The 12,544-nt window shown below is 50.0% G+C and overlaps 1 protein-coding gene across 1 annotated transcript in view; it reads left to right on the forward strand.

The window, feature by feature from the left end:
* The first annotated feature begins 4,574 nt into the window (after positions 1-4,574).
* Phf12 (PHD finger protein 12) overlaps positions 4,575-12,544 on the forward strand; it is a 48,382-nt gene continuing 40,412 nt past the window's right edge. The window contains exons 1-2 of the mRNA XM_051158028.1: positions 4,575-4,782; positions 5,441-5,622. Of these exons, the coding sequence (XP_051013985.1) occupies positions 4,717-4,782; positions 5,441-5,622 (248 nt within the window). The 5' untranslated portion in view covers positions 4,575-4,716. The remainder of the gene's footprint in view (positions 4,783-5,440; positions 5,623-12,544) is intronic.

Below are 12,544 nucleotides of genomic sequence, written 5' to 3' on the forward strand. Positions count from 1 at the left end.
GAGAGAGAGAAGAGGTAGATATAGAATGTTATGTGTTAAATAGGTGATGCTGCCCCAAAGGCGTTATTAGTATTACAGATGGCTGGGGAGACGAGAGGCTCCGGGGGTTAACGCCACGAGAATGTGGGAGCTCCGTAACTCGAGTGCTCATCAACCCCAATGCTTTGTTTCCTCCTCTTTGCCACAGTTAGAACCATAGATTGGCCCAGTCCCAAGGCCCTGTTAATTCCAGTGGACTGCCGAGAAGGCCAGAAGTCTGACGCATCATTCTTCCCGCTTCTTCTGCCGAGCAAAGCTTGAGAGATTGGAATGAGAGCCATAGACTAATGAGCCATACGTGAACCCTTCTACGTAAGGCCTAGCTTGGCTTGGCCTCAAAAACATCCAGATGTGAGCAAGAGGGCAGGGCAGTTCAGAGGCTCCCCAGACAGGCCAGAACTCCGCTAATGGCCTCTTTAAAGTGGCTGCTGAAAACACACATGCAGGCCTGGAGAGATGGCTCAGCGGTTAAGAGCACTGACTGCTCTTCCAGAGGTCTTAAGTTCAATTCCCAGCAACTACATGGTGGCTCACAACCATCTATAATGTGATCTGATGTATACTGTATACATAATAAATAAATCTTTTTTAAAAAAAAAGAAAACACACATATGAGTAACAATATACAAACTGGGCAGGCTGTACTTAGAACTACGTATATACATCATATATTCACATGTGTATATGACAATTAATTTCAAAAGATGTCATGAATTTGAAAAGAGCAAGAAGGGATATATGGGGGGAGTTGGAAGGAGAAAAAAAAAAGGGAGAAATGACATGATTCTCCGTTATCATCTCAAAAAATGAAAGAAGCTGAGCAGTATGGCACACACCTTTAATCCTAGCTCTCGGGAGGCAGAGGTAGACAGGAGCGAGCCTGGGCTACAGGACATCCAGGGCTACTTAGAGAAACCCTATCTCAAAAAAAAAAAAATCCAAAAAACAAAAATACGAGAAATAATTTTGTAAAAAGTGGTGACTGGCTGCCAGGATATACTTAAATTTCCCCTTTCCCTATGGCCCCTAAAACCTTCTGAGATGAAAATATCGTCCCAGGAGGCAGGCAATAGACAATTACGGGCACTCGGAAGCTATAAAACAAAAATTCCTGAAAGGAGGACGAGCAGCCACTAGCACCTTCTGCTTCTAAGTCTTCAGCGGAAGTCGCGGACCAGAAATTCCTCCCAGGCTCTGTACAAGAGGTTTCAGTTCCTTCATAGTGCAGTGCCTAGATTGACCACAAGAGGTCGCTTCCAAAGGCATCTGCATCCCACCTGCTCTCTCTCCTGAAGTCCCCTTGAATACCTACCTAGAGCTGGAGCTCTCCAAGGTGGCACCAAGTCCTGCCCGCACTGGGCTGACCTCATCCTCAGGCTCAAAAGAAAAAACAAACAAACAAACAAAAAAACAAAAAAACCCACCTCCCCTTGGTGGAGGGTCCTGGTGGCACTCAAAGAAAGAATAAGCTGGCTACCAAGATGAGACTTGATAGCCTCTGACCATATAGTGGAGGAGGAGGTCCCCCTCGGTCATAGCCCTAGGGGAGGGGAATAGGGTGAAAGCGGGAGGGAGGGAGGAACGGGAGGATACAAGTGATAGGATAACAATTGAGTTGTAATTTGAATAAGTTAATAAAATTAAAATTAAAAATTATTTAAAAAGAAAGAAAAGGAAAAAAGGGAGGGGTCTGGAGTGATTTGTTCCTCTGTCAACAGAGCCAACTTTTATTTTCCTCATTAGCCCACTGGCCGCTCCTGTTCTCAGTGCAACGGATGTGTTGATCAAAGCAAAGCCTTGCTCGCTGGGTGTGTGCCAGCAGCTTACTTCTCTGCCCAGTAACACCTCCAGGCTGACACAGCAGCACAGCTGTGCTCTGGGGAGCAGGAAGGATGCCAAGGAGAGAGGGCATATGAGGTTCCAACTTCTGAGGTTATGTAGTTGAAGGAGGCAGAACGCCTGGCCTCTTGTGGTCACGGAGCCTAGCTCGGGCCTCTCCTCTGAGAGTCACATCACAGTCCTATAGATACTAGTCTACTGTTGGCTGAGGCAACAGAAGAGCAGGCAATTTGCATGACATTCTCCACATCCCCATGACGTTATTCTTTCCAGGCACCAAAACAGGGCCACCAGAGAAGTCACACATACACACACACACACACACACACACACACACACACACACACACACCACACATACACCACACACCACACACACATACACACCACACACACACACACACACACACACAGAAACAGAGACAGATAAAAAAAAACTTCACACATTCATGTCCTTTTTGACTTAAGAGTCCTGACTGTCCTAAAAGGAGGAGCAACAATTCCTCGGATAATAAACATGTTATAATGGGCAAAGTCTGACATGTGAATCAAGAAATGTTTCCCTTTTGTTTTGTTTTGTTTTTTTTAAAGCATTTTATTTGACTTTAATTTATGTGCGTTGGTGTGAGAGTGTCCCATCTTGGAGTTACAGTTTGTGAGCTGCTATGTGGGTGCTGGGATTTGAACCCAGAGCCTTTGGAAGAGCAGGCAGTGAGTGCTCTTAATCACTGAGCCATCTCTCCAGTCCCAAGAAACGTTTCCTTTTTAGGTTTGCTATAAACTTAGTGCGTAACCTAAGCAAATCATTGCTCCATTCTGTGTATCTGGAAATGAAGAATTTAAATCAAATAGTCTCCACGTCCTTCCAAGTTTTATGACTCTGAGAAAGATGTGTGCAGTCGTAGCATACGTTAATCCAAAAAATGGGACTGGAGGCAGAGGCAGTTGTATTTGAGTTTATGGCCAATCTGGTCTACATAGCAAGTTCTAGGGCAGCTAGGGCAGCCGAGTAAGACTCTATCTTTAGAGGAGGGTTGGCGAGAGGGGGCCAGCACGCAATAGCATGTCACCAACATCGATTAACGCCTAGTGGGGCTCATCCATTCAGCGTCATCTTCAGGTAGGCAGAAATATCTGTCTATATCGGAAAACGGTTACAAGGGGATAAGAGCGAACACCCAAAGAGAGCACGTCTGTGCTCAGAATGCGAGGTGAGAGGTCCAAACTACAAATACCAGTATGCAATACGGTAGCTCTCAAAAGAATCCCTTCCCGGCAGGCTTTTCCCTTGCACAACCACCGGTACAATGCAGCGTCCGCGCGCGGAACTACAACTCCCACAACCCTTCAGACACATCGCGATTCTTACTCCCAGTGCGCAATGCGTTCCCGTTCACCCTTTGAACACTGCGCTTTGCAAGTTGGGGATTGAAGTCAGCTGTAGGCAGGTAGCTGGGCGTTGCCAGGATTACGGACTGTTTTGGGCTTTTGACTTCCTCTTTAAGAGTAGTTCCCAGGGACAGTGGTAAAGAGAGGGCAGTAACAGACAGCTCGAACTATCCTTGGTTTCCATCGCGACGCTTAGGCAGCGATACTCGTGCCAAAATTAAGTGTCTATAATGGAAATTAAGTGGAAACAGCAGTCAGCCAACCCGTCACCAAAAGCATCGTTTTTTGTTTTTTGTCGCAATGGCATTTTTCCCCCCCTCTTTACCAATATGGCGGCCTGGTCCAGCCACACCTGCCACCGGAGCCAAACAGTTCACTACAACATCCTTACGAGTACTGCTGCAGCCGAAAGCCTACCAGCTCCACATATCACATGCTCCTCCTGGGTTGTGACTGAGGACCCCAAGGGCATGGTAGCCCAAATACCACCACCAAAATGGCGAAAGGAGACGCTTTTCTTGTGCAGGCCGCCAGGTGACAATACGCCTGCGCGTGAGGCGGGTGTGTTTAAGGGAAGGGAGGGTAGCACCCCAACAACGCGTGCGCGGGAACAGAGCCCGTGGTCCGCACACAAACACCAATGAGGGAAGCGTCCCCAAGTTCTTGCGGCTGCGCCGTGACCCCTACGCTCTTTCCCAGGCGCCCGAGCGAGCCCTCAGGTCCCGCCCTTTAGTCTCAGTACGCTGGCGCACGGCGGAAAGGCGGTGCTTCTGGGCTCCAGACGAATGCCAGCGCGGCTGCGCGCTGGGGGGTACCCCATCACCGCGGCTGCGCGGGAGCCAGGCCGCCGGCTGTCACTGCGGTTGCGCGCGGCGAGCGGCGATCCCGGGGCGCCTGCGCGGGTGGCTTTGCGGGCGCTCGCGGTAAGTTTGCGCCAAGTGCGCGGCAGCCGGGACGCAGACGGCAGCGGCGGCGAGAGGCGGAGCCCGGGGACCACCCCCCTTCATCCTCCCCCGAGTCACCTCACGTACCGCAACCTCACCTAACCTCTCACCCCCACCCCCACCCCTTCTCTCCGGTCCCCCCCAACCCCGGGATGGCAGCGTCCTCCAGCCTTCCCGGCCGGACCAGCGGTCGCCAGCGCCAGCTTTAGCCTGTGGGCCTAGGCCCCGCCGAGGACTGACCCCCCCCGGAGCCGGGATCCACTGTGCAGCCAGCCGCCGGGCCGGGGCTGAGGGGTTGCTCCCCTCTCACGGCCCGTGGGGAGGACGCTGCCGTCCCAGGGACTGGGGGCCGGGGGGTGGGGGGGAGCCAGGGCGAGGAAGTCGGAACCTGTGTTGGGAAGAGAGAAGGGGACCGGGGGTCAGGAGTGCCCCCTTCCCCCGCCTCCCCCCTCCCCCCGGGGCTGGGGGGGCCGGAGCAGTGAGCGCCCAGCCCGGGAGGTGGATGAATGTGGGAGAAAATGGAGACCAAGACGATCGTGTACGACTTGGACACGTCGGGGGGGCTGATGGAGGTAAGAGTGGCCCTCACTCTCTTTCCCCCAGCGCCGGGAGGGAACCTCCGCCCCACAAAGCCTGCCCTAAGCTCGAAGCGCCAGAGGGCCGGGAAAGGGGAGGGGGGTGTTTCTTCTTCACCCAGTCTCTTCCCTCCCATCTTTGCAATTGGGGTGGGGGGGGGGAACTGAGCTCAGCTTCCGAGGACGTTTGCAGCAGTTTCACCTACCCGCCGCCCTCGATTCGCTCCTGAGGCTTCAGCCCACTCCATCTCATTGCACCGGCAGGCCTCCCCACCCCCTTCTTGTCGGTCCCTTTGTGCTTCCCCCTTGCACGTCCGGGTGCCAAGCTGAGGGCCTCTCCTGAGCCTGGCTTTGGAGTCCCCCACTGTCCATACAAGGAAGTGGCGAGAAGGGAACCGCGCACCCTCTCCCCATCCCCCCCCCCACCCTGATCCTCCCCATTTGGAAGGAGCTTTCCTGGTTGTGCTGCAGGAACGCAATTAGGGTGGGCTTCCCCCTGGTTCCGGGGACCGAGAGGTTTCTGGAAGCAGCCTGGATGGGAGGGAGAAGGACAAAAGGGGGTAGAGGGGTGGGTGACGGAGAAGCCGCGACGGGGGGACTACGGGCCGCCCAGGAGCTCCGAATGTGCACACACGCCGTTTGTATGTGTGTGCAGCAAATCCAAGCTCTGCTGGCTCCCCCAAAGACGGACGAGGCAGAAAAGCGGAGTCGGAAGCCAGAGAAGGAGTCCCGGAGAAGCGGCAGGGCCACCAACCACGACAGCTGCGATAGCTGCAAGGAAGGTGGGGATCTCTTGTGCTGCGATCACTGCCCTGCCGCCTTCCACCTCCAGTGCTGGTAAGGGCTGGGGACCCCCCCCCCCCGGAGCCCCTTTGGCAGACCCTACTCGGTACATTCCTTCACCAGGCCTGTAGAAATAACGGAAGCTTGCAGCCGCTAGCTGACTCGGCAGCCGCAGGGGCGAGCGCCTCTGCGCCCCCTGCGCCCCCCGGTATTTGCCGGGATCCGGCCGATTTTCGGGAAGGAGCAGCGGCGTGTCTGAACCCCGAGATAGGGGTTGGGAGGAGTGAGATGAGCCCCTTCTGAGATTGGAAGTAGGTAGGGAGCCGGGACTGAGCGGGCCAAGTGCAGCCGGTGGCGGGGGAGGAAGGGGAGGAGCTCCAGATCCAGTGCCGCTTGGCGGCCGCGCGCGCCCGCCGCCCTCTGGGCTCCTGCCTGGCTGGGCTCTCCTTGGGGTTGGTGCGCGAAGCCCTCGGCCGCCCAGTTCACCCTGGTCTCGACTCAAGACAAGCGGGTGCTTGCGACAGTGCTGGAAATCATGGAGGGTGTCTCAGTCCACTTCTCTGTCTCTGTGTTTACAATATGGCGACCTTCCTTTAAATTATATTTTTATTCTCAGCGCCATTTTGGCTGCATATATGATTTGCAAACGTCTCCGGGAGAACGGTGGGGGTGGCCCTTGATCCCTTTCTGCAACAGCTCCTTGAGGGCCGGGGCTGGGATCTCGCCGGCTTGATCTCTTTCTCTGCAGCTTGCCCCCTGTTGCCACTCCGGAGCTGCTGTCCTCCTCCCTCCTCACTCCTCCCTTCCCTGCTCTGCTGCCTCTTAGGAAATCGGGCCGGGTTAGACAATTAAAATTGCCCTTGGGCGCCGATTTCTCTTCTCTGCTCTGGATCAACGAGCCCTTCGCCTCAAAATTCTTTGCTGCTGGGGCAGGATTGTGTTTGGTGGCCCCGGAAAGGCAGTTTTAGGGAGCTGAGAGCTGGGGAACCTGTGTGCTCTCCCACCCCAGCTGAATGGGGTGGGGGAGGGGGGCTGGGTTGCCTGCCCGCTGTGCTGCTTGATCCTTCCAGAGCACTCCAGCAAAAAAAGAGTTTAAACTATCTTCTGCCTTGAGACCACCTTTCGGCTCTGAACAGAAATCTCTCATCTGCACTTGGAATCAGATAGCCTCATGTTCTGTTTAGCAACAGTTGACTGAGGCTAGTGCCTGGGAGAAGAGGGCTCCTGGGGGGTGGAGGTGGGGGGGGGGCTGTTCTGTTTGTTCCCACTTAGATTGAGAGGGAAGAGGTTGTTTGTTTCAAGCCCTCCTTTTTAGCCTCTGCTGCCTATTTTTAAAGTCCCTTGTTTAAAAAGAAAATGTTTAAGGCCTCTTTCCATAGTTCCATCCTCCTGTCTCTCGGATTGTGGAATAGTGGCTGCTGTATTTGTACTAATTGCAGGTTTTATTACACAGATGACTGATATTGGGCAAATTAAGACTGTGGTCAGGAGTTATGTGGGATAGTCCCATTACTAATTCCAAGGCACTTTTGCCTAGGAGAGCGCCCCATCTCAGCTTGTAATGTTCCAGGGACAAAAATTATTATCCTGGAGGAAGCTTTGCTACTGGCCTTTAAATTTTTATTATGAAATGAGTAATGCCTGCAGTGAGGTCCTGTGAGTTTTGTTTTTAGTCTTTACTTCCTCTGAAGTGCCGTAAACCTGGAGAAAATCCCTCTGGTCCATTTCTTTTGCTTTTTTTTTTTTTTTTTTTTTTTTTTAAATTTGGGCCATGGGAGGGTTAAGATGGCCTCACTCTGTAGCTCAGCTTGGCCTTGAGCTCACAGTCATCCTCCTGCCTCAGCCTCCAAAGTGTGTATCATCATGCCTGGCTCTCCCTTGCTGCCCTTGAGCATGGGACAGATTTGTATCTGAGTCTGTGTTGCTCACGTTTTGTTCTTATTATTGTTGTACTTACTTGATATATTACTAGGGCTGTTTTATTTCTTCTCTTTCTCTTTTTCTTCCTTTTTCTATAATGTTTGAGACAGTCTTGTGCTGTGTAGTCCTGTTTGGCTTGGCTTCATGCTTGTTAAATAGCCCGGGATGACTTCAGGCCATTGCCAACCATCCTGAGTCTCCTGCAAGCTGGGATTACAGATGCGCACCACCACGTCCAGCTGTGTTTTATTTTTATTTTTTTTAAAGTGTGAGTAATATCACCTCTAGGGTGAAGTGGTTATTAAATAAGATTGGTGACTCCTGTGGCGTGAACATCTGATAAACCGCATTATCTTTTTAAAAATCTCATCTAATAATGTTGAAACTGTTTTATTGACATCCGAAACATCTAAAGAGCATTTGCCGCACAATCATGAGGAACAGAGTTGAGATTCCAGCACCCACACAGCAACCTGGGGTGTCCTACATAGGCCATTAACTCCAGCTTGGGGGAAGGGAGGCAGGGCCAGCGGATTACTGGCACTTAAGTGGCTTCCAGCCTTGTTGGGATCAGGTCAGTCCAGGTCATAACTTGGCTGAGAAAGCACCCAGGTTTAGGAACCCAGCTCAAAGGAACAGGCAGAGAGCAATAGAGGAAGAGGCCGCGTCTTCCCAAGCTCAGGCGCATGAACTTGGACAAGCGTGTACCTTCATGTACACGCATACAGACACGCTTTATTTTTAGTTTTTTTTTTTTTAATTACATTTATTTATTTGTGGGGGGTGCCTGGAGCACAGGTGGAAGTCCAAACAAGAGTCAGTTTTCTCCACTATTGTGGTTTCTAGGGATCAGACTCAGGATGAGGGTGTCGTGTTTGGCCACAGGTACCTTTACCTCCTGAGCCATCTTACTGGCTCCTAAAATAAATAAATCTTTATATTTAAAAAAAGAAAATGTGGCATGGAGAAAGTATGCTTCCCCCCCCCCCCCCCTCCCCGAAGCCTAAACCCAGGATCTATTAGATAGATGCGTGTAGATCATGTCAAGTTTTAACTCTGGTTTTTGCTTTAGCTGCCAGGAGAAGGGGAGGGGCTTTATGTGGCAGGAGAAGGGGAGGAGCTTTAGCTGGCAAGAGAAAGGGAGGGGCTTTAGCTGCCAGGAGAAGGGGAGGGGCTTTATGTGGCAGGAGAAGGGGAGGAGCTTTAGCTGGCAAGAGAAAGGGAGGGGCTTTAGCTGGCAGGAGAAGGGGAGGGGTTTAGCGGCTGGGAGGGGCTTGTCCATGCCATGCATCTCATTGCCTCTTGCAGTAAGTGAGGTAGGCTTTGCTTCACATCTTTGGTTCTCCCTTCGAAGGTGTCAGTACTGAGTGTACCATTGACTTACCTCAGTTACTCGCTGAGTCACAAAACATCCTGAGAATTAGTGAAAGGGCAGGGAGCCGTCTTGTAAGTGAGCATTACCTGGGTGCTTTCATTTTACAAGTGAGGGTTTTCCCCCCACTTTCTGCCTTTTAAGCCACGTTCTCTCCAGCAAAATTGAAACACTAATTCAGGCAGGCTTGTGTGGCCAAGCAGTTAATGCCTCAGAGGATTTGATTCCTGAGTGTGTTTTCGATGGTTTTCCTGTTGCCGCTTCCTTGTGTGGGGTGAGGTGTGTTTCCTCTGCTTCCCCCTAGAGCTGGACTTAGATAACCATAGTGTGACAGTGCCCCCTGTGCGCAGAGTGTGTGACTGCTGTAGGTCACAGTTTCAGCGCTGCTGCTTTCTTCATTGAAGGTTCTGTGAAGTGACCGGGTAAGGGTTTGCTTGCCAGCACTCTAAAGAGTGGAGCTAGAGCACTGAGAATTCCAAGCTTGCCTAGCTTATATAGAAAGACCTTATCTGGAAATAAATAAGTAAATAAATAAATAAGATGAAACAGAAAAGGCTCTGTGTGACGAGTCCTTTGTCTGGATTTTTGCCAGTCTGCTTTATAGTAATCAGCATATACTAAAATGTCCCAGAAGTGGTTCTTTTGGTGGTATGGTACTAGAAATTGACCCTAGCTAGAGCGTGTTTATCCTCCTGCCTCAGTTTCCCAAGTAGCCAAGATATAAACCTGAAATACCAAGCCTAGACAGAAGTGATTCCTAGGTAAACCGTATCTCTTGAGATTAAGACACAGTACTAAACTGTTTCCTTACTGTCTTGCTTTTGTCCTGCCTTTTTTCTCAGGGATCAGTACACTGTGGAAAGTCATTCCAGTTAGGTTCTCTCTGGGTTTTCTGTTAAGATTCTCTGGGTTAGGAAATGGAGCTGTCCTGGGCGTGGTATTATAACCTCGGTGACAATAGGAGTTTCTAAGCCTGCCCTGGAGAGCTGGAAGGCTTCCAAGTGTTCCCTGGTGATTCTGACTCTTACCTTGTCATCTTACTGAAAATCTGATCCACACAGACTGATCTCTGAAAATCTGTTAAAAAGTAGAATAACTGGGCTGGAGAGATGGCTCAGCAGATGTTAGTTGCGGTTGCTTTTCCTGAGGACTGGAGTTCCGAGTCCAGCACCCACAGGTTGGCTCACAACTGTGTGTAACTAGTTCTGATGAATCTGATGCCCTCTTCTGGCCTCTGTGGGCACCGGGCACATAAGTGGTGTGTGTTAGGTCAAACACCCATGCACATAAAATAATAATTATTATTACTATTATTTATTGTGGATTTTTTTTAAAGGATAGGGTTTCTCTGTGCAACCTTGGCTGTCCTGGAACTCACTCTGTAGACCAGGCTGGCCTCAAACTCACAGATCTGCCTGCCTCTGCCTCCCCAGTGCTGGGATTAAAGGTGTCTGCTACCACCATCTGGTTTTTTTTTTTTTTTTTTTTTTTTTAATGTAGGCTAACTGGTAGAGCATAGTTGTTGGTGATCCGTCTTTCTGAGTTGGGGAAGGATTGTTGTCAACTGATGAGTGACTGCCACAGAGCAGCGTGATGAGGTGACTGGAAAGCAGCTGCTTTCTTCTCAAAACTTTTCATGCAATTCTGCTCCAAACAGACAGGGACCGAAATGGTCCGCCTGAGAAGTGCATCCACTTCAGCAGACCTCAGCGTGGTCCCTTCCTGTCAGACAGATTTCTGTAGCATTTGCCTCCGCGCGTTATATTTGGAATTGTTGGCTGGCTTTCCTCTCTCTGGTGTTGGCAGCAAGATCCAAAACGAGGTTTTCGAAGAATAAGAGTGAAAAGGTCTCTGTGCACAGCGATGCTAAGCTCCGCGTGGAGTGTGGTTTCCAGTGAGTCCTGACAAAGGCTTCACACACAGTAGTAGCATTAGACGTTTCCTATCTTGAAAAAAAATCTTTCCCTCTAAACTTTTAAGAATTTTCTGCTTTTGTTGTGTTTGGCTCATTGGACTAATTGCCAGTCAGTGAATTAAAATAAGTGGGTTTGTTTTGCATTATTTCGTTTTTTTATCTCCTGAATTTGTTTTCGACATTGTAAGTCTTTAGAAACCTGATCCTGAGGAACTAACTGAAGGTGATGGTGCCCTGGATCCCTTTCCCTCACTCTCCCATGAACTAAGATCATCCCACAACAAACCTAAATTGCTTTTATGTTACTTTATTTACTGTGATGAATTGGGGTTAGTTGTGTTTACAGCAGTCCATTTAAAAATGGAGATTCCAACTTTAGCTCAGGTTCATAATCCGTGCTTCTGACTTACTGCGGGGCTTGGCTGTTAGGTCTTAGGAGATCAGTGGTTGGTACAAAGAAAGAATGCTCATTGTTTAAAAATGCTAGACTAGGGCATTGGGCAGGGAGCTGGCCTGACAGTGAAAACACTTGATGTGTTAGTATCTGACCCCCAAACACACACACATAGCAGGTAGGTGTGGAGGCCACCTGTAACTCCAGTCCAGAAAGGCTGGGCACAAGATTCCTGGAGCAAGCTGGCTTGCAAGACGAGTCATATTGGTGAGTTCTGAGTTTGATGGAGGACCTGCCTCAAAGAATTAAGGGGGAAGAGGGAGGAATCAAGGAAGATTTCAACATCAACCTCCAGTTTCCACAAGCACACTCGCCTGTACACACACAAACTTAGAATAAGGCAGGGACAGGAGACTCCTCACAAATTTCAGCAAGCCCAGTCTCACTCCTATAGTGAGTTCTTGGCCAGCTAGTGATACATAGTGAGGCCTGTGCCCTGCCCTTTTAGGAGGTAGGGTAAAGATTAAGAACGCCAGCAGTTTTTCAAAAGGACCTGGTGTGATTCCCAGCACCTGCATCAGTTCACAACAGTATGTTGCCAGGGGCAACAGCACCCTTTTCTGAACTTTGGCATCAGGCATTCACATGGTACCTAAGCACATGCTGACTAGCTGCCAAAATTACATATTTTTAATTCAAAACAACTATGGTGTAATTTAAAAAAAATAATGATTTGGTATATTTGTGGCCCAAATGGTTTGAGTTTAAAAGGAAATAACAGATCCATAAAAAGTAGGGAAGGCTGTGCTTGGTGGCGCACGCCTTTAATCCCAGCACTCGGGAGGCAGAGGCAGGTGGATCGCTGTGAGTTCGAGGCCAGCCTGGTCTACAAAGCGAGTCCAGGACAGCGAAGGCTACACAGAGACACCCTGTCTCGAAAAACCAAATAAATAAGTAAATGTAGGAAACGAAGTACATTTTGGTGCTGGGATCAGTACTAGGGCCTTTCAAGTGCTAGTCAAGCATTTTTCACCTAACTCTACCCCAGCCCAAGTGCTTGGCTTTGTTTTTGAGACTAGGCCATGCTATACCACCAATGCTGCCCAAGAATTCAGGATTGCCCTGCCCTAGTACGGGGATGCCATTAGATTATGGACACAGGAAACCAGTCCTAGCTAGATGGCCGTTTTTGTACAAATTGAGGCTTTACTTACTTAGTGGCACTCTTGTAGTTTTTGGGGTTTTGTGGTTTTGTTTAATTGAGGACCTTTCTAAATTATACTTAATTAAAGGTAGACTGCAATTATGGCATCATCAGTCCCTGCTGTTCCTCAAGGGTCTCTCAGTGCATTACAGACATGCTCCACCAACACTT

The sequence above is a fragment of the Acomys russatus genome, chromosome 16, assembly GCF_903995435.1.
Source record: "Acomys russatus chromosome 16, mAcoRus1.1, whole genome shotgun sequence".
Classification (NCBI taxonomy): Eukaryota; Metazoa; Chordata; class Mammalia; order Rodentia; family Muridae; genus Acomys; species Acomys russatus.